Source organism: Pongo pygmaeus, chromosome 3 (assembly GCF_028885625.2).
Source record: "Pongo pygmaeus isolate AG05252 chromosome 3, NHGRI_mPonPyg2-v2.0_pri, whole genome shotgun sequence".
Lineage (NCBI taxonomy): Eukaryota > Metazoa > Chordata > Mammalia > Primates > Hominidae > Pongo > Pongo pygmaeus.
The window spans coordinates 153,369,622-153,391,622 of NC_072376.2; the positions used below are offsets into that span (position 1 = coordinate 153,369,622).

A 22,001-nucleotide genomic window follows, 5' to 3' on the forward strand; every position below is an offset into this window, starting at 1 on the left:
AGCTACAGGATACTTTCTTGTAATTTGTTTCATGTAGTACAAAAAGAAAATCTACAAACTCCAGAACTCATAATTCTATAATAAAGAATGAGTTGCAAGGAATTCTGGGCTCTTTCAATTACTTGAGGAGCTATTTCTTCTAAGGCTGAAGGGGACTTGAACTTGATTTAAATTGGTTGTCATCAGCTTTTAGAGCAGACACTGAGAGTGATTCTGAGCAGGATATAGACACAGCCCCTATCCCTGAGTGGCAAGGCTTTCTTTAGTTTTCTGCCTTCACTGAAGAAGGAAAAAGAGAGCCTGGCCACATCTTTGCTTTACGCTAGGCATGATTTGCTTCATTGTGATGAGTGTTACTAACTATCCTGGTAATTACTAATTTTAAGCAATTGTTTTAAAACAAACTAAAGACAGGAGAAAGACAGGTGTGTCCTTACTTCTTTTTTTTTTTTTTTTTTTTTTTGTGACAGAGTCTCACTCTGTTGCCCAGGCTGGAGTGCAGTAGTGTGATCTTGGCTCACTGCAACCTCCACCTCCTGGGTTCAAGCGATTCTCCTGCCTCAGCCTCCCAAGTAGCTGGGACCACAGGCCAACCCACCATGCCTGGCTAATTTTTGTATTTTTATTAGAGACAGGGTTTCACTATATTGGCCAAGTTGGTCTGGAACTCCTGACCTCAAGTGATCTGCTTATCTCAGCCACTGAAAGTGCTGGGATTACAGGCGTGAGCCACTGTGCCCAGCTGTTACTTCTTATTGTTGTAGGGTTTGGTCAAATAGTGGAAGAGAAAGGTTAGGGAGGGAGCTACAAAAATACTACTCGACTTATTTTAAAAATATTTCTATTAATGGCCACTGACTTCTACTGATGCTTCTTTAATCTCCAGCTGGTGTGGTTCTCTTCCTTTTTAAACTTTAGATATCCAACCAATACTTTCTGAGACATTTTGTAGTATTTCCCTTAGGATACTATATAAGGAAGGAGGAAGAAAAACAGGAGTTTGACACAGAACTAAAGATCATTCAATTTAGAGGTTTTTGGGAGAAGCAAACTGGGATGGGCCCTGAGTGTCATTGCATATTCTTGCTGGTATGCCAAGAATACAGGCCCCAACCCAGGCTTTACTCAGGTATGTTTTCAGAGAGCAACTTTAAGGGATGAGGTAATGCCTTTCTGGTTAAAGAGCAAGCTTGCTTCCACTTGCCATAAAAGCCAAAGATTCCCCAAACTCAATGTTCCTCTCCTATACCATAACCCACTGCATGTACAGGCATCTACAGGGGCCCTCTGCCTCATCCCTGTGGGACTTGGGGGACATAGGTAACAGCAACAAATCAGCACGAAGCTCATGAGGAGCTGGGAGTAAGAGAGTCCTTTGACTCTGACCCAGACATCTCATGTCTTCCACCAGCATTCATGAAACAGGCAATCGTTAGCTTGTAAGCGCAGCTGACCTTTGAACACCATGGGTTTGAATTGCATGAGTCCACTTGTATGCATTTTTTTCAGTAAATATAATGGAAAATTTTTTGGAGATTGTGACAGTTTGGAAAAATTCACAAACTTCATAGCCTAGAAATATATAAAAAATTAGGTATGTCACAAATGTGTAAACATATGTAGATACCAGTCTGTGTTATTATTTATTACCATAAAATATCACAAATCTATTACAAAAAGTTACAATTTATCAAAACTTATGCACATGCTTACAGACCACACATGGCACCATTTGCAGTTGAGAGAAATGTAAACAAATGTACAGAAGCTGTTTTAAATCATAAGTGCATAAAATTATAGTACATACTGTACTACTGTGATAATTTCACAGCCACTTCCTGTTGCTATTGCTGTGAGCTTAAGTGCTGTGAGTATCCACTTAAAATGCCATGGGACGCTAATTATCTCTGTGTGAGCAGTTCATCTCTCTGGTAAATTGCCTATAGCAGTAAAAAGTAATCTCTTGTGGCTCTCTAGTGTTTTTTCATTGTGTTTAGTGCAATACTGTAAACCTTGAATAACACCATGGCACCCATAAAAAGTGCCACTAGTGATGCTGGAAGTGCTCCTAAGAAGCAGAGAAAATTCATGACATTACAAGACAAAGTTGAATTGCTTGATATGTATTGTAGATTGAAGTCTGCAGCTGTGGTTGCCCACCGTTTCAAGATAAATGAATTCAGCTTAAGAACGATTGTAAAAGAAGAAAAGGAAATTCATGAAGCTATCACTGCAGCTATACCAGCGAGCATGAAAAACTTACACTTTTTGCAAAACACCTTTTTATCTAGTATTGAAAATGCAGTTTTTCTGTGGGAATGCAGGATTGCTATAAGAAAGGCATACCTACTGTGATGTGATTTGAGAAAATGCGAAGTCATTATATGACAACTTGGAGCAAAAGGAAGGCAAAGGATGTAAACCTGAAGAATTTAATGCTGGCAAAGGATGGTTTAATAATTTTAGGAAGAGGTTTGGCTTTAAAAATGTCAAGATAATTAAAGAAGAAGCTTCTGCCAATCAAGAGACAGCAGACAAGTTCCCAGATGCCATTAAGAAAATCATTGAGGAGACAGAATATCTGCCTGAACAGGTTTCTAATGCAGATCAAAGTGTCCTATTCTGGAAAAAAAAAATCCACAAAGGACATTTATTAGTAAGGAAGAGAAGTGAGCACCAGGATTTAAGGCAGGAAGGGATAGGCTACCTATACTGTTTGGTGCAAATGCAGGGGGGTTATGATCAGGACTGCCCTTATCTATAAAGCTGCTCATCCCTGAGCCTTGAAGGGAAAAGAAAAACATCAGCTGCCAGTCTTATAGTTGTACAACAAGAAGGCCCAGACAATGACAACCCTTTTTCTGGATTGTTTCCATCAGTGCTTTGTCCCTGAAGTCAGGAATTACCTTGCCCATAGGGACTACCTTTAAATTTTTTTCTGATATTGGACAGTGCCTCTGGCCACCCAGAACCCCATGAGTTCAATACTGAAGCTGTCAATGTGGTCTGCTTGCCCCCAAACACAATGTCTTTAATTCAGCTTCTAGATCCTTGGCTCCTAAGAACCTTTAAGCCTTATTACATAGGGTACTCAATGGAAAGGATTGTCAATGCCATGGAAGAGAACTCTGATAGAGAGTGCATCCTGACAGTCTGGAAGGATTACACCATTGAAGATGTCACTGTTGTTATAAAAAAAAAAGTGGTGAAGGTCATCAAGATTGAAATAATAAATTCCTGCTGGAGAAAACTATCCAGATATTGTGCATGACTTCACAGGATTTACCACAGAGCCAATCAAAGAAATCATGAAAGATATTATGGATATGGCAAAAAAAAAAAAAAGTGAAAAGTGAAGGGTTTCAAGATCCGGATCTTGGAGAAATGTAAGAGCTAATAGATACCACACCAGAGGAATTAACAGAAGAAGACGTGGTGGAGACTGGTGCTTCCAAACCAGTCCCACATGATGAGAAAGAAGACACAGAAGAGGCAGTGCCAGAAAACAAACTGACGTTAGACAATCCGGCAGAAGGGTTCCAGTTATTCAAGACTGCTTTTGACTTCTTGGACGAAAAGAATGACAATGACCCTTCTATGATACGGGCACTGAAACTTCTTTGATACAGGCACTGAAACCAAAGCAGTGGAAGAAAGTTGTTACCATATAGGAACATTCTAAGAGAAATGAAAAGAAGCAAAATGTCAGACAGAAATTACAATGTATTTTCATAAAGTTTCACTGAGTGTCCTGACTCTCCTTCCTCCCTTTCCCTCCTCCATCTCTTCTGCCTCTGTTGCCCCTGGGACAGGAAGACCAACCCCTTCTCCTCCTCCTTCTCCTCAGCTTGTTCAATGTGAAGATGAAGAAGATGAAGACTTTCATGATGACCCACTTCCACGTAATGAAAAGTAAGTATATTTTCTCTTCCTTCTTACTTTCTTAATAACATTTTCTTTTCTCTAGCTTACTTTATTGTAAGAATACAACATATATACAAAATATGTGTTAATTGACTATTTATGTTATTGATAATGCTTCCAGTCAACATAGGTAATTAGCAGTTATACTTTGGGGGAGTCAAAAGTTATACATGGATTTTCCATTGCACAGGGTATTGGCACCTCCTAAGCCCCACATTATTCAAGGGTCAACTGTAGGGTAACATCCCAGATCCTGACAAAAGCTGACAGAGGAACTCTAACAAGTTGATTATTTTTATCATAAATGGTTACCAGGGAAACAGAAAACTGTAAAGATCATGTTTGCATAATGCAATTTTAAAAATACATGATCAGCCTAGCATTTTAGAGCCTTGCTTGCATCTTGAGTGCCTCCTTTTCTTTCTTTCTTCTTTTTTTTTTTTTTTCAAATAGAACTTTTATTACTTTTCTAATCGCCTCTTTCTTGCCAAATGCTTTTGGAGCAGGTGCTTTCTGGGCTGGAGCTTTTTGACCCTTCTGAGCTTTTGGAGGAGGTGCTGCCTTCTGGCCTGTGGCTTTCTGGGCAGGAACCTTCTGAGCTGGAGCCTTCTTGCCTGCAGCGATCATCTTTTTGCTAGAACTTTAGCAGCAGCTGCAGCAGCAGTAGCACCCTTCGCAGCAGGTGCTTTTTTGGGAGAAGCTTTTGGAGAGCTGCCTTTTGAAGCTTCTTAACTTCATTCTTGATTATTCTGTTCCTCATTGCCTTCATAACTTTAAAATGATCAAAATCTGTCATCTTGGCTTTCCTTTCTCTGGCTTCAATCCTCTTGGCCCATCGTGTGGCTGCCCATTTTGTATTGATGTTTGCCTTCTGTCAGGCTTGTCTGACATACTTCTGGTGGGCACTGTGTGGAAACTTGAGGTTGAAATCAGTGAGCTGCATGCACTTGAAAGGCATGGTCTGTCTCCTCACTTGAGTGCAAGGTCCATCAACCAAAGCCCTGTTTTGATCAATAACATCTACAGTTGCAACCGATTTTCTGGCATGAGGTCCAGAGGGGATGTAGCCCACACGGCCAACCTCCACGAAGTGCCTGAACACCATGTTGGTGGCGTTTGGCAAGAAGGAAGAAGGCCAGGTGCATTCTTTTATAAAATATTAGTTATTGACCAGGCGTGGTGGCTCACGCATGTAATCCCAGCACTTTGGGAGGCCCAGGTGGGTGGATTGCTTGAGGTCAGAAGTTTGAGACCAGCTTGACCAACATAGTGAAACCTCATCTCTACTAAAAATACAAAAATTAGCTGGGTGTCGTGGCAGGCACCTGTAATTGCAGTTGCTTGGGAGGCTGAGGAGGAGAATCACTTGAACCTGGGAGGTGCAGGCTGCAGTCAGCCAAAATTGCGCCACTGCACTCCAGCCTGGGCAACAGAGCAAGACCCTACACACCAGCCTGGGTGACAAAGTAAGACCATTTCTCATAAATAAATAAATAAATAAATAAAAATATTAGTTATCACTGTAACCCTGACTTCTATGCTCTTCAGAGAATTACTTTATGCTTGTTAAAAACGGAATCTCCTTTATAGTCCCAGACACATATGATTAATCTTGATTTTAAAGCCAGATTATTATTTTTTTTTGAGATGGAGTCTTACTGTGTCGCCCAGGCTGGAGTGCAGTGGCGTGATCTTGTCTAACTGCAGCCTCCGCCTCCCAGGTTCAGGCAGTTCTCCTGCCTCAGCCTCCCGAGTAGCTGGGACTACAGGTGTGTGCTGCCATGCCTGGCTAATTTTTGTATTTTTAGTAGAGACGGGGTTTCACCATGTTGGCCAGAATGGTCTTGATCTCCTGACCTCGTGATCAACCTGCCTCAGCCTCCCAAAGTGCTGAGATTACAGATGTGAGCCACTGCGCCCAGTCTAAAGCCAGATTATTTTTATAAAATTTTAGTGAGCAAGTACCCAGCTGACATGATTGAAAATGTAGATTCGTGTTTAGAGAATCACAGAATCACAAAATCACGAAAGCTGGAATGAGGTGGCTCAATGACAACTCACTCAGGAAATATGCTTTGAGAACCTGTCGCAGGCAGGGTGCCAAAAGCTGGATGGTCAGACACAATCTTACCAGCAAAGATTGACTCTTAAATATAGGGAACCATTCACTTAACTCACTGCTAGTGTTGTTTGATAAAGTTCTTAATGTTATTTTACACCATGTTAAGAAGCTAAATGAACTCTCTTCCAAGCCCTCACTTGAGGAAACAGGGGTGGACAGGAAAGTGACTTAACTCCCTGCAGTCTCATGGTTAATTTCAATATTTGAATGCGCACAGTATCTAGCTCACAATATAGTCACAAAACTAAACTTTTAAATGAGTAAAGAATGGAATGAATTGAATCTAGGCTGAGCCAGAACAAGAACCCAGGTTTCTTCTTCTTCAAACCAATGCTTGTCACGTTGTTGGTAGATCAGAGTTTTCTGAACCAGTCATATACCAACATCATAATTTTTGCCACATTAAATTAACCATTTAATTAAAATCAGTTTTGAACTTAGCTTTATTCTAAGCAATATGTTAACATCTGTGAATTGAGAATTACTTGTATTATTCATATTTATTATAATAAAATAAACATGTAACTATTTTTAAAAATTCATCTTGTACAACCAGAGGTATAAATACCAATTCTGGGGGAAATGCTAATTTGAAAATATTATCTAGAGAAAAATAAGGACTGTAAACCAAAAAGTAACTGAGACAGGTCTCAATCAATTTAGAAGTTGATTTTGCCAAGGTTAAGGACATACCTGGAAGAAAAGAACACAGAATCAGAGAAACAGTCTGTGGTCTGTTCCTTTATCCAAGGATGACTTTGAGAGCTTCAGTATTTAAAGGGGAAAAGTGGGCTGGAGAGGGAAGAGCGAGGGTATAGTAATCTACATGTTGCAGGAGAAAAGGTGCAGTAGGGGAATGGTGAATGATGTATTCATCTTGTGCGCAGCAAATCGGCACTTTACATGAAATAGGGTGAACATAGAGTAGCTACCTATGGAGATATTTAACCTTTTATCTGTAGCTACCTGCTTAGGAACAGAAGGAAAGGCAGCTTCTTGCATGACTCAGCTTTCAGCTTATTTTTTTCCTTCTGGCACAGTGAATTGGAGTCTCGAGTTTTTATTCTCCTTTCACAGCACCGAAACTGCACAGAATCATTCCTAATTATTTCCATTTTTATGATGAAGTTCAAAGCTTGATTCCATAAAGACCTTGAAATCCTTTGGAATTCTTGCTTGAAAAAATTCTAAAAGTACATTGGTAATTTCTTACATTTCCTCTACCTATTGAACAAATAAATGAAAATGACTGATCAAATTTATTTACTCTTAGTTATTATCAGAAATTATAATCTTGAGAAAAGTATACATGAACACCTTAATTTACCAAATAGCTATATGGCATATTGTTGAGTATAGTATACTAGTCTGTAGTACACAATTACGTCTAGTTTTGAAATCGAGTTTTAACAAATAGGTTATATTCTTTACTCACCAAATTCAGAACAGCATTCATTCTCCAATGAATTCAATAACCTTTCAAGTGAAAAAAATGAGTAAAAAAGAAAATGTGAGTTCTTATTTAGGAATGAGATGAAACATGTTTTGCAGATTAATGAGCTTAAAGCATCAGAGAACACACCTGGTTATACTTAAAAGTTATCAAAAATGCTTGCATTTAGCATATTTCACCTTAAAATATCCACAGTATGTTTAGAACCCTCTAATCAAGACAAAATAGCAGCTCGTATGTGCACAATGAGAGTGTGCCAGACTGGAACATCAAAAAGATCTTGGAAGGTCTCTATTTCATTATTTATCATTTCTTCCTGCACATAATACATTGCCTTGTACAGTTTTCAATTAGGACTTCTCCATTCTCTATGAAAAAAAATTTAATTTTGTGCCTTTATTTAGATGAACTATATTATCAATATTCACATAGTCCAGGTCGCATGAATGTTCACCTTATAATCAAATATTTCTATGCAATCTCAGTGGTTTCTATTTGTACTTATAGCCTTTCCTTATTCAGAAGGGGGATTTTTTTTTTTTTTTTTTTTTTTTTGAGACGTAGTTTCGCTCTTGTTGCCCAGGCTGGAGTGCAGTGGTGCCATCTCGGCTCACTGCAACCTCCACCTCCTGGGTTCAAGCAATTCTCCTGCTTCAGCCTCCCAAGTCTGAAAGCTGAAAATAAGCTGAAAGCTGAGTCATGCAAGAGCTGCCTTTCCTTCTCTTCCTAAGCAGATAGCTACAGATAAAAGGTTAAATATCTCCATAGGTAACTACTCTGTTCACCCTATCTTATGTAAAGCGCCGATTTGCTGAGCACCGTTCCCCTACCTGCGCCTTTTCTCCTGTAATCCCTCCCAAGGGATTACAGACATGTGCCACCATGCCCGGCTAATTTTGTTTTTTTAGTACAGATGGAGTTTTACCATGTTGATCAGGCTGGTCTTGAACTCCTGACCTCAGGTGATCCGCCCACCTCGGCCTCCCAAAGTGCTGGGATTAAAGGCGTAAGCCACCACGCCCGGCCCAGAAGAGGGAATTTTTTTATGGCCAAGTAATTTTTAAAATCATCTTTACTGAAAAATATAATACAAATATAGAACCTGTATAAAATAAATATGTAGTTTAATAAAATAAATATGTGATTTAATGAATGTTCATTTCATGATCAGTTTGTCAAAATTTCAACTCTCTTTTTTATACCCACTTAGATGTACTATTCTTTTAGGCATCTTTTGGTCATTTCAAGGTGGGTTTTTTCCCCCTAATCATTTAGGGTACATCTTAATGATTAGTAACACTGTTTTATCAAATTTGAACATCTTTTGAAAGATATATTACTCTCTAATCCTTAGCTATCTTTTTGTATGTTATCTTTTTTAGAGTTTCTAAAGACTTACTTTAAAGTTTAAATTATCTAGCAAACATAATTTGGTTCTGGAATTTGAAAAAGGTAAACACTCTAAAATAACTATATCCTATCTTATGGCAATCATTTTCTTGAATTTTAAAAATAGTTTTATTATCCAAAGGTGCATCCAAAATAAACCATAGGTTTTTCTGTCTATTTTTAAAATATGTATTTGTGAAGCCAAAAGTATCTGAGACAGGTTTCAATCAATTTAGAAAGTTTATTTCACCAAGGTTAAGGATGTGCCCATAACACAGCCTTAGGAGGTCCTGACAATATGTTCCCAAGGTGATTGGGATACACCTTGCTTTTATACTTTTCAGGGAGACATAATACATCAATCAGTACACGTTAGATGTACACTGGTTCGATCTCGAAAAGAAGGACAACACGAAATGGGGACTGCCAGCTTATAAGTAGATTTAAAATTTTTCTGATTGGCTACTGGTTGAAAGAGTTAAGTTATTATCTAAGGACCTGGAATCAATAGAAAGGAATGTATGGGCTAAAATGATAAGGGATTATGAAGACCAAACTTTTTTTTTTTGGAGACAGTGTAATACAGATTTTATTATTATTATTTTTTAATTTTTATTATTATACTTTAAGTTCTACAGTACATGTGCACAACGTGCAGGTTTGTTACATATGTATACATGTGCCATGTTGGTGTGCTGCACCCTTTAACTCGTCATTTACATCAGGTATATCTCCTAATGCTATCCCTCCCCCATCCCCCCACCCCACGACAGGCTCTGGTGTGTGATGTTCCCCATCCTGTGTCCAGGTGTTTTCTTTGTTCAATTCCCACCTGTGGGTGAGAACACGCAGTGTTTGGTTTTCTGACCTTGCGATAGTTTGCTCAGAACGATGGTTTCCAGCTTCATCCATGTCCCTACAAAGGACATGAACTCATCCTTTTTTTATGGCTACATAGTATTCCATGGTGTATATGTGCCACATTTCCTTAATCCAGTCTATCATTGATGGACATTTGGGTTGGTTCCAAGTCCTTGCTATTGTGAATAGTGCTGTGATAAACATATGTGTGCATGTGTCTTTATGGCAGCATGATTTATAATCCTTTGGGTATATACCCAGTAATGGGATGGCTGGGTCAAATGGTATTTCTAGTTCTAGATCCCTGAGGAATCGCCACACTGTCTTTCACTATGGTTGAACTAGTTTGCAGTTCCACCAACAGTGTAAAAGCATTCCTATTTCTCCACATCCTCTCCAGCACCTGTTGTTTCCTGACTTTTTAATGATTGCCATTCTAACTGGTGTGAGATGGTATCTCATTGTGGTTTTGATTTGCATTTCTCTGATGGCCAGTGATGATGAGCATTTTTTCATGTGTCTGTTGGCTCCATAAAGGTCTTCTTCTGAGAAATGTTGGTTCATATCCTTTGCACACTTTTTGATGGGGTTGTTTGATTTTTTCTTGTAAATTTGTGGAAGTTCTTTGTAGATTCTAGATATTAGCCCTTTGTCAGATGGGTAGATTGTAAAAATTTTCTCCCATTCTGTAGATTGCCTGTTCACTCTGATTGTAGTTTTTTTTTTTTTTTTTTTGCTGTGCAGAAGCTCTTTAGTTTAATTAGATCCCATTTGTCAATTTTGGCTTTTGTTGCAATTGCTTTTGATGTTTTAGTCATGAAGTCCTTGAGCATGCCTGTGTCCTGAATGGTATTGCCTAGGTTTTCTTCTAGGGTTTTTATGGTTTTAGGTCTAACATTTAAGTCTTTAATCCATCTTGAATTAATTTTTGTATAAGGTGTAAGGAAGGCATCCAGTTTCAGCTTTCTACATATGGCTAGCCAGTTTTCCCAGCACCATTTATTAAATAGGGAATCCTTTCCCCATTTCTTGTTTTTGTCAGGTTTGTCAAAGATCAGATGGTTGTAGATGTATGGTATTATTTCTGAGGGTTGTATTCTGTTCCACTGGTCTATATCTCTGTTTTGGTACAAGTACCAAGCTGTTTTGGTTACTATAGCCTTGTAGTATAGTTTGAAGTCAGGTAGCATGATGCCTCCAGCTTTGTTCTTTTGGCTTAGGATTGTCTTGGCAATGTGGGCTCTTTTTTGGCTCCATATGAATTTTAAAGTAGTTTTTTCTAATTCTGTGAAGAAAGTCATTGGTAGCTTGATGGGGATGGCATTGAATCTATAAATTACCTTGGGCAGTATGGCCATTTTCACGATATTGATTCTCCCTATCCATGAGCATGGAATGTTCTTCTATTTGTTTGTGTCCTCTTTTATTTCGTTGAGCAGTGGTTTGTAGTTCTCCTTGAAGAGATCTTTCACATCCCTTGTAAGTTGGATTCCTAGGTATTTTATTCTCTTTGAAGCAATTGTGAATGGGAGTTCACTCATGATTTGGCTCTCTATTTGTCTGTTATTGGTGTATAGGAATGCTTGTGATTTTTGCACATTGATTTTGTATCCTGAGACTTTGCTGAAGTTGCTTATCAGCTTAAGGAGATTTTGGGCTGAGACGATGGGGTTTTCTAAATATACAATCATGTCATCTGCAAACAGGGACAATTTGACTTCCTCTTTTCCTGATTGAATACCCTTTATTTCTTTCTGTTGCCTGATTGCCCTGGCCAGAATTTCCAACACTATGTTGAATAGGAGTGGTGAGAGAGGGCATCCCTGTCTTGTGCCAGTTTTCAAAGGGAATGCTTCCAGTTTTTGCCCATTCAGTATGATATTGGCTGTGGGTTTGTCATAAATAGCTCTTATTATTTTGAGATACATCCCATCAATACCAAGTTTATTGAGAATTTTTAGTATGAAGGGCTGTTGAATTTTGTCGAAGGCCTTTTCTGCATCTATTGAGATAATCATGTGGTTCTTGTCTTTGGTTCTGTTTATATGATGGATTACATTTATTGATTTGTGTATGTTGAACCAGCCTTGCATCCCAGGGATAAAGCCCATTTGATCATGTTGGATAAGCTTTTTGATGTGTTGCTGGATTTGGTTTGCCAGAATTTTACTGAGGATTTTTGCATTGATGTTCAACAGGGATATTGGTCTAAAATTCTCTTTTTTTGTTGTGTCTCTGCCCGGCTTTGGTATCAGGATGATGCTGGCCTCATAAAATGAGTTAGGGAGGATTCCCTCTTTTCTATTGATTGGAATAGTTTCAGAAGGAATGCCACCAGCTCCTCCTTGTACCTCTGGTAGAATTTGGCTGTGAATCCATCTGGTCCTGGACTTTTTTTGGTTGGTGGGCTATTAATTATAGCCTCAATTTCAGAGCCTGTTATTGGTCTATTCAGGGATTCAACTTCTTCCTGGTTTAGTCTTGGGAGGGTGTATGTGTCCAGGAATTTATCCATTTCTTCTAGATTTTCTAGTTTATTTGCATAGAGGTGTTCATAGTATTCTCTGATGGTAGTTTGTATTTCTGTCAGATTGGTGGTGATATGCCCTTTATCATTTTGTATTGCATCTATTTGATTCTTCTCTCTTTTCTTCTTTATTAGTCTTGCTAGTGGTCTATCAATTTTATTGCTTTTTTCAAAAAACCAGCTCCTGGATTCATTTATTTTTTTTGAAGGGTTTTTTGTGTCTCTATCTCCTTCAGTTATGCTCTGATCTTAGTTATTTCTTGCCTTCTGCTAGCTTTTGGATGTCTTTGCTATTGCTTCTCTAGTTCTTTTAATTGTGATGTTAGGGTGTCAATTTTAGATCTTTCCTGCTTTCTCTTGTGGGCATTTAATGCTATAAATTTCCCTCTATACACTGCTTTAAATGTGTCCCAGAGATTCTGGTATGTTGTGCCTTTGTTCTCATTGGTTTCAAAGAACATCTTTATTTCTGCCTTCATTTCGTTATGTACCTAGTAGTCATTCAGGAGCAGGTTGTTCAGTTTCCATGTAGTAGAGTGGTTCTGAGTGAGTTTCTTAATCCTGAGTTCTAGTTTGATTGCACTGTGGTCTGAGAGACAGTTTGTTATAATTTCTGTCCTTTTACATTTGCTGAGGAGTGCTTTACTTCCAATTATGTGGTCAATTTTGGAATAAGTGTGATGTGGTGCTGAGAAGAATGTATATTCTGTTGCTTTGGGATGGAGAGTTCTGTAGATGTCTATTAGGTCTGCTTGGTGCAGAGCTGAGTTCAATTCCTGGATATCCTTGTTAGCTTTCTGTCTCGTTGATCTGTCTAATGTTGACAGTGGGGTTTTGAAGTCTCCCATTATTATTGTGTGGGAGTCTAAGTCTCTTTATAGGTCTATAAGGACTTGCATTATGAATTTGGATGCTCCTGTATTGGGTGCATATATATTCAGGATAGTTAGCTCTTCTTGTTGAATTGATCCCTTTACCATTATGTAATGGCCTTCTTTGTCTCTTTTGATCTTTGTTGGTTTAAAGTCTGTTTTATCAGAGACTAGGATTACAACCTCTGCCTTTTTTGTTTTCCATTTGCTTGGTAGATCTTCCTCCATCCCTTTATTTTGAGCCTATGTGTGTCTCTGCACGTGAGATGGGTCTCCTGAATACAGCACACTGATGGGTCTTGACTCTTTATCCAGTTCGCCAGTCTGTGTCTTTCAATTGGAGCATTTAGCCCATTTACATTTAAGGTTAATATTGTTATGTGTGAATTTGATCCTGTCATTATGATGTTAGCTAGTTATTTTGCTCATTAGTTGATGCAGTTTCTTCCTAGCCTTGATGATCTTTAAAGTTTGGCATGTTTTTGCAGTGGCTGGTACCAGTTGTTCCTTTCCATGTTTAGTGCTTCCTTCAGGAGCTCTTGTAGGGCAGGCCTGGTGGTGACAAAATCTCTCAGCATTTGTTTGTCTGTAAAGGATTTTATTTCTCCTTCACTTATGAAGCTTAGTTTGGCTGGATATGAAATTCTGGGTTGAAAATTCTTTTCTTTAAAATGTTGAATATCGGCCCCCACTCTCTTCTGGCTTGTGGAGTTTCTGCAGAGAGATCCACTGTTATTCTGATGGGCTTCCCTTTGTGGGTAACCCGATCTTTCTCTCTGGCTGCCCTTAACATTTTTTCCTTCATTTCAACTTTGGTGAATCTGACAATTGCGTGTCTTGGAGTTGCTCTTCTCAAGGAGTATCTTTGTGGCATTCTCTGTATTTTCTGAATTTGAATGTTGGCCTGCCTCACCAGGTTGGGGAAATTCTGGATAATACACTGAAGAGTGTTTTCCAACTTGGTTCCATTCTCCCCGTCACTTTCAGGTACACCAGTCAGATGTAGATTTGGCCTTTTCACATAGTCCCATATTTCTTGGAGGGTGTGTTCATTTCTTTTTACTCTTTTTTTCTCTAAACTACTCTGCTGGCTTCATTTCATTCATTTGATCTTCAGTCACTGATGGTCTTTCTTCCACTTGATCAAATCAGCTACTGAAGCTTGTGCATGCATCACGTAGTTCTCGTGCCATGGTTTTCAGCTCCATCAGGTCATTTAAGGACTTCTCTACACTGTTTATTCTAGTCAGCCATTCGTCTAATCTTTTTTCAAGGTTTTTAGCTTCTTTGCGATGGGTTTGAACATCCTCCTTTAGGTTGGAGAAGTTTGTTGTTACCAATTTTCTGAAGCCTTCTTCTCTCAACTTGTCAAAGTCATTCTCCATCCAGCTTTGTTCTGTTGCTGGTGAAGAGCTGCGTTCCTTTGGAGGACAAAAAGCCCTCTGATTTTTAGAGTGTTCAGCTTTTCTGCTCTGGTTTCTCTCCATCTTTGTGGTTTTATCTACCTTTAGTCTTTGATGATGGTGACATACAGATGGAGTTTTGGTGTGGTTGTCCTTTCTGTTTGTTAGTTTTCCTTCTAACAGTCAGGACCATCAGTTGCAGGTCTGTTGGAGTTTGCTGGAGGTCCACTCCAGACTCTGTTTGCCTGGGTATCACCAGCAGAGGCTGCAGAACAGCAAATATTGCAGGACGGCAGATGTTGCTGCCTGATCCTTTCTCTAGAAGCTTCATCTCAGAGGGGCACCTTGCTGTATGAGGTGTCAGTTGGCCCCTACTGGGAGGTGAGTTTCCCAGTTAGGCTACTCGGAGGTTAGGGACCCACTTGAGGCGGCAGTCTGTCCGTTCTCAGATCTCAAACTCCATGCTGGGAGAACCACTACTCTCTTCAAAGCTGTCAGACAGGGACGTTTAAGTCTGCAGAGGTTTCTGCTGCCTTTTGTTCAGGTATGCCCTGCCCCCAGAGGTGGAGTCCACAGAGGCAAGCAGGCCTCCTTGAGCTGTGGTGGGCTCCACCCAGTTCGAGCTTCCTGGCTGCTTTGTTTACCTACTCAAGCCTCAGCAATGGTGGACGCCCCTCCCCCAGCCTCACTGTGGCCTTGCAGTTCCATCTCAGACTGCTGTGCTAGCAGTGAGCAAGGCTCTGTGGGTGTGGGACCCTCTGAGCCAGGCATGGGATATAATCTCCTTTTGTGCTGTTTGCTAAGGCTGTTGAAAAAGCGCAGTATTAGGGTGGCAGTGACCCAATTTTCCAGGTACCGTCTGTCACAGCTTCCATTTGCTAGGAAAGGGAATTCCCTGACCCCTTGCACTTCCCGGGTGAGGTGATGCCCCGCCCTTCTCCATGGGCTGCACCCACTGTCTGAGAAGCCCCAGTGAGATGAACCTGGTACCTCAGTTGGAAATGCAGAAATCATCCGTCTTCAGTGTCGCTCATGCTGGGAGCTGCAGACTCGGGCTGTTTCTATTCAGCCATCTTGGAACCTCCCTCGGAAGACCAAAGTTTTATCATGCAGATGAAGCCTCCAGGTAGTAGGCTTCAGAGAGAATAGATTGTAAATATTTCTTTCTTTTTTTTTTTTTTTTTTTTACTCTGTCACCCAGGCTGGTCTGGGCTCACTGGAAGCTCCGCCTCCAGGGTTCATGCCATTCTCCTGCCTCAGCCTCAGGAGTAGCTGAGACTACAGGCTCCAGCCACCACGCCCAGCTAATTTTTTGTATTTCTAGTAGAGACGGGGTTTCACTGTGTCAGCCAGGATGGTCTTGATCTCCTGACCTAGTGATCCGCCTGCCATGGCCTCCCAAGTGCTGGGATTACAGGCTTGAGCCACTGTGCCTGGCCAATTGCAGATGTTTCTTATCAGGCTTCAGGTCTCTGTTGATGTTAATGCTGGTTGGCTTTTCCTGAATTCTAAAAGGAAGGAGGGTATAATGAGGCATGTCTAAACCCCTTCACATCATGGCCTTAACTAGTTTTTCAGGTTAACTTTGTAACACCCTCAGCTGAGAGGAGGGGTTCATTCAGATATTTGGGGGGTCTTATAATTTTATTTTTGGTTTACATATTTTAAATGTCTTTAATCTACAAGTTTTCTTTCCTCTCCTTCTCCCCCAGTGCAATTTATTTTATTTTTTCATTTTTAAAAAAAATTTTGTGGGTACATAGTAGGTGTATATATTTAGAGGGAAGTGCAATTTATTTGGTAAAGAAATGGGTTTTGTTTGTTTTGTTTTTAAAATCTGTGTCCTGTAGTGTTTTTCATAGCTGGATTTTTTTTTTTTTTTTTTTTTTTTTTTTGAGATAGAGTCTTGCTCTGTCACCAGGCTGGAGTGCAGTGGCATGATCTTGGCTCATTGCACCCTCCACCTCCTAGGTTCAAGTGATTCTCCTGCTTCAGCCTCCCAAGTAGCTGGGATTACAGGTGCCCACCATAACACCTAGCTAATTTTTGTATTTTTAGTAGAGATGGGTTTTTGCCACGCTGGCCAGGCTGGTCACCTGACCTGAGGTGATCCACCCGCCTTGTCCTCTCAAAGTGTTGAGATTACAGGCGTGAGCCACTGCACCCAGCCTCATAACTAGATTTTGATAATTTTATGCAGGTGGTAGATTTGACATATTTATCAATTCTTTGTATTTCTTGTTAAATTGATAATTTATGGGCTTGATCAAATCAGGCTTCAAGTTTTTTAAATCAGACTTTCACAGGTGATTGTATATTCGTTTTCCATGAGAAAGTAAATGATATCTGTCTCTCTTTGTGATGTTAGTAACATTGATGCTCAGTGTCTAGATAACTATTTCTCAGTAATCTTTTTAACTATACCCCTCCCCTTAGGGCCTTTTAATACATTTTCTTAATGAAACTCTTGCTGTATGAGATTGTCTTTTGCCATACTTGGAAAACGTTTATTTCTTCAAACATTTTTCAGTACAATACTATTTTTCCTTTCCTTCTGGGACTCTGATGACTCATACGTTAGATCTTTTTTGGCCCTCAGGTTCCTGAGATTTTGTTCATTTTTTGTTTCAATAATTTTTCTTTCTGATGTTCAGATTGGATAATTTCTACTGAAATAATCAAACTCACTAACTCCTCTTTCATCTCCATCCTGCCACTGATTCTTTGTAGAGAGTTTTAAATTTCATTAAAATTTAAAAATGTAATTACATAATTTTATTATTTTTCAGTTCTAAAAATTTCCATTTGGTTTTTATTTATATTTCCTGTTTATATTATTCATACTTTCAATTATCATTTCTATCTTGGGATTTTTCATGATTGCTTACTCAGGTATTTTTTTAATAGCTGCTTAAAATAATTTTCAGATAATTTCAACATTTGTGTCATCTCACTGTTGGTATTTGTTGTTACTCTCACGGGAATTGAGATTTGCATGGTTTTTCATAAGTAGAATAATTGTGAATTAGATCCTGAATATTTTGACTATTATGTTATAAGCCCCTGGGTCCTGTTTAAATCCTATGGAGAATGTTGATATTTTTAATTTAGTAGAAACATGAGTTGGTCAGGCTGAGACTCCAAGTTCCAACCCACCTTCTTTGGGTGGTGGTTCTAAAGTAATTTCAATTTGGAGTCTTTGCAGTTATTTATTTTTATTTAATTCTAGCAATCATAATAACAGGTCAGTAAAGCAGGTATTATGATACTAATTTTACAAATAAAAAGATAGGTCTGAATTCAGACTATATCACCAGCTTTATGATATTGGACAAGACAGTCTTTGATCCTTTATTTCCTACCTGTAAAATGGAATTGATAATACATAGCTGACTGGATGGTTTGAGGACTAAGTAAAACAATACATGTAGCATACCTAGGACATTGTAGACTCTAAAAAATCATGGCTAGTTGTTGATGGTTAATACTGAGTGTCAACTTGATTGGATTGAAGAATGCAAAGTATTGATCCTGGGTGTGTCTGTGAGAGTGTTGCCAAAGGAGATTAACATTTGAGTCAGTAGGGTGGGAAAGGCAGATCCACCCTTAATCTTGGTGGGCACCATCTAATCAGCTGCCAGCATGGCCAGGATATAAAGCAGGCAGAAAAACGTGAAAAGGCTAGATTAGCTTAGCCTCCCAGACTACGTCTTTCTCCCATGTTGGATGCTTCCTTTCCTCGAACATTGGACTCCAAGCTCTTCAGCTTTGGGATTTGGACTGGCTGCCTTTTGCCTCAGCTTGCAGACAGCCTATTGTGGGACTTACGATTGTGTGAGTTAATACTACTTAATAAATTCCTCTTTACATATATATATAAAATATATTATATATATGACTAATAGGATATATATATCCTACATATATATTAGGATATATATATAAGATATATATATTAGGATATATACATGTAGGATATATATACATATATATCCTATTAGTTCTGTCTCTCTAGAGAACGCTAATACACTAGTCTTCTCATTTTTTTAAAAAAATCAATTTTATTGAGGAAAAATTACTATCAAATGCACACATTTTAAGTTACAGAAGATGACTTTTGACATTCACATACACTGTGTAACCACCACACCAATCAGTCAAGATATTATAGGACATTTCCATTACCCCAAACAGTCCCATCAGGCTCCTTTGAGTCAGTCCTCCTCTCAGCTTCCACTCCAGGCAATCACTGATCTGATTTCTGTCACAACTGATAAGCTTTATCTGCTCTAGAACTTTACATTAAGAAAACAATAAAGTCTGTACTTTTTGTATCTGGCTATTTTCATTCAACATATTTTAGATTCATCTATTACCAATAGTTTGTTCTTATGTATATCTCATAAATTTATTCCTTTCTAATTGCTGGCCAGTATTTCAGTATTTTTGGAATGTTTTTCTATTATTGATTGAAATAGCTCTTAGATATTCTGAATTCAAGTCATTTGTTAATATATTGTGACTATTGTCTTTTTCAAGCCTGTGAATTATCTTTTCATTTTCATTATGATGTCTTATAGAGAGCAGAAAACCTCAACTTTTATGAAGTTCAATTATTTAAATTTTTGCGTATTGTTTTTTGTGACCCGTCTCAAAAAATTTTGCCAACACCAAGGGGATGAAGGTTTTCTTCTCTGTCTTCTTCCAGAAGATTTATAATTTTGGCTTTTATGTTTTGGACTCTGGTCCATTTTGAATTAACATTTCTGTGTATGCTGTGAGGTAGAGCTTGAGATTCATTTTTCCTGCATATTGATATCAACTGGTTCCAGCAACATTTGTTGAAAATAATAATGTATCCATTCCCATGGAATTACCTTGGTACCACTGTGAAAACCTAAATTATCAAATTTATTGCCATAAGATTTTTCACAATATTCCTTTTAATGTCTTCAGTATCTATAGTATGTCCCTGCTTTCATTCTTGATATTGGTAATCTGTGGTGTCTTCTCTCCTTTTTTTTTCCTGGATAAGTCTGCCTACAGTTTTAAAATTTATTATTCCTTCAAAAGAACCACTTTTTTGTTTTACTATTTTTTCTATTGTTTTATGATTTTTTCAATAGGATTGATTTTTTTGTTTTATATTATTTCCTCCGATGTGCTTGCTTTGAGTTTAATTTATTCTTCTTTTCCTAATATATTAAAATGAATGCTTAGATTCTGGATTTTAAACCTTCCTTGTTTTCTCACATAAGCATTTAGTGGTAAAAAAAAAAAATTCCCTCTAAGCACTACTTTAGCTGCATCCCACAGCTTTTGATATGTTTACATTTTAGTTTAAAATTACTTTTTAATTTTTCTGTGTGTGACTTCCCCTGTGGCCCATGGTTTGTTTAGAAGTACATAGTTTGATTTCCAACTATTTGGAGATTTACAAATATCTTTCTGTTACTGATTTCTAGTTTAATTTGTGGGTAGAGAGAATAATTTTTATTATTTCAATTATTTTAAATTTGCTGACATTTGTTTGATGATACACAGTGGAGTCTATTTTGATGAATGTTCCAAGTGCATTGGAAAAGAAAGTGTGTTCTTCAGTTATTGGGTGCAATGTTCTACAAATGTCCATTAGGTCAAGTTGGCTGATAGAATTGTTCAGGTCTTCTATATCAACAGTTCAGAAATTTGCCAGCCTTTTTTCAAAATCACCTTTGTAACTTTCAAAAATACTAATGCCTGTATCTCACTCCTTAAGATTGTAATTTATTCTGAGGTGTGGTCTGTTCACTAGAATAATTAAAAGATTCCCAGGTGATTCTAATATACTGAAAAGTTTGGGACCTGAGTTCTGTATACTTAAATTATCTGTATACTTGTTTTACAAATTGCAGAGCAGGGAGTAATGAACTGTTTGAATTCAATTGATTTTTGATTCATTGCTATTTTGTAGCACTGTGGTTAGGATTTTGCGTCTTCTTGATGAATATGCCCCTTTATCTAATTGTTTTAATGTTATTTTACCTAATTATTAGTGAAGGTAAACATTTTTTAAAAACCTTTCTGGCCGTTCAGTTTTCCTCTTCTGTAAGTGGCCTACTTATGTTATTTGCATATATTTATCTTGAGTTGTCTTTTTCTTACTGATTTGTCTGAATTCTTTTTTTTGTTTATTTGTTTGAGACAGAGTCTCGCCCTGTTGCCCAGGCTGGAGTGCAGTGGCACGATCTCACTGCAAGCTCTGCCTCCTGGGTTCATGCCACTCTCCTGCCTCAGCCTCCAGAGTAGCTGGGACTACAGGCGCCCGCCACCACGCCTGGCTAATTTTTTGTATTTTTAGTAGAGACGGGGTTTCACCGTGTTAGGCAGGATGGTCTCAATCTCCTGACCTCGTGATCCACCCATCTCGGCCTCCCAAAGTGCTGGGATTACAGCCGTGAGCCACCGCGCCTGGCCTGAATTCTTTATATTTTCAGAGTTTTACTATATTCTGCCAACCTGTGGCTTGTTTTTTAACTTGATTAGAGATGGCTTCTCTTCTGTTTGTAAGACTTCCAAATTTTAAAGTAATCAATATTTTACATCTTTCCTTAATGAATTGTGCTGTTTCTTCCCTATGGTGATATCATACAGACATATGCTTTTCTTCTAAAAGTTTAGAGTTTTGTTTCTCACATTTTGGATCATGATTTCATTTGGAATTTAGTTTTATTTCTGTTGTGGTATCAGGATTGAATTTCTTATTTTTATATAAATAGCCAATTTAACTAGAACCACCATAACTTGTGTTTTCCATATCCCACGAACAGTTACTGTACTAATTTACACTCCCAACAGTAATAGCTTTTTCCCCACAACCTTAGAAACAGTTATTCCTTACCAGACATCTTTATTGTATACCAACTTCCAGGTATCCTTTTTTTCCTAATTTTCTTTTTGTCTATTCTTGTGTCAATACCACTTTTTTAAAAGTTGCTTTAAAATAGAATTACCATATGATTCAGCACTAATTAATACACACTTCTGGGTGTATATCCAAAAGAACTGAAAAGAGGGTCTCAAAGAGATATTTGCACACCCATGTCCATAGCAGTATTATTCACAATAGCCAAAAGGAGGAAGCAACCTAAGTGTCCACTGATAGATGAATAAACAAAATGTGGTATAATACACATAATAAATGATATATAGAACTATTCAGCCCTAAAAAGGAAGTTCTGCAATATGCTATAACATGGATGAACTCTTGAGTCATTATGCTAAATGAAATAAGCCAGTCACAAAAGGGCAAATTCTGTATCATTCCACTTATGTGAGGTACCTAGAGTAGTCAAACTGATAAACAGAAAGTAAGATGATTACTGCCAGAGGATGAGGGGAATAGGAAATGGAGAGTTGCTGTTTAATAGGTATAGAGTTTTAGTTTGGCAAGATGAAAAGAGAGATTGGT

At 38.3% G+C, this 22,001-nt stretch overlaps 2 protein-coding genes and 1 pseudogene across 3 annotated transcripts in view; 1 reads left to right on the forward strand and 2 right to left on the reverse strand.

The window, feature by feature from the left end:
- The window catches only part of LOC129034728 (uncharacterized), a 100,613-nt gene that overhangs the window by 77,441 nt on the left and 1,171 nt on the right, over positions 1-22,001 (reverse strand). Inside the window, exons 2-3 of the mRNA XM_054484313.1 lie at positions 21,134-21,140; positions 7,482-7,522 (exon numbers count right to left, since the gene is read on the reverse strand). Coding sequence (XP_054340288.1) covers positions 7,482-7,502 — 21 coding nt within the window. The 5' untranslated portion in view covers positions 7,503-7,522; positions 21,134-21,140. The remainder of the gene's footprint in view (positions 1-7,481; positions 7,523-21,133; positions 21,141-22,001) is intronic.
- Positions 1-22,001, forward strand: part of SCOC (short coiled-coil protein) — a 50,797-nt gene that overhangs the window by 18,440 nt on the left and 10,356 nt on the right. The window contains exon 2 of one of the 2 annotated variants that reach the window (XM_054484310.2): positions 3,848-3,912. The exons of the other annotated variant lie outside the window; for it this stretch is intronic. Within the exon in view, the coding sequence (XP_054340285.1) occupies positions 3,864-3,912 (49 nt within the window). The 5' untranslated portion in view covers positions 3,848-3,863. The remainder of the gene's footprint in view (positions 1-3,847; positions 3,913-22,001) is intronic. 2 annotated transcript variants of the gene reach the window in all.
- Positions 4,141-5,029, reverse strand: LOC129035289 (large ribosomal subunit protein eL14-like; annotated as a pseudogene).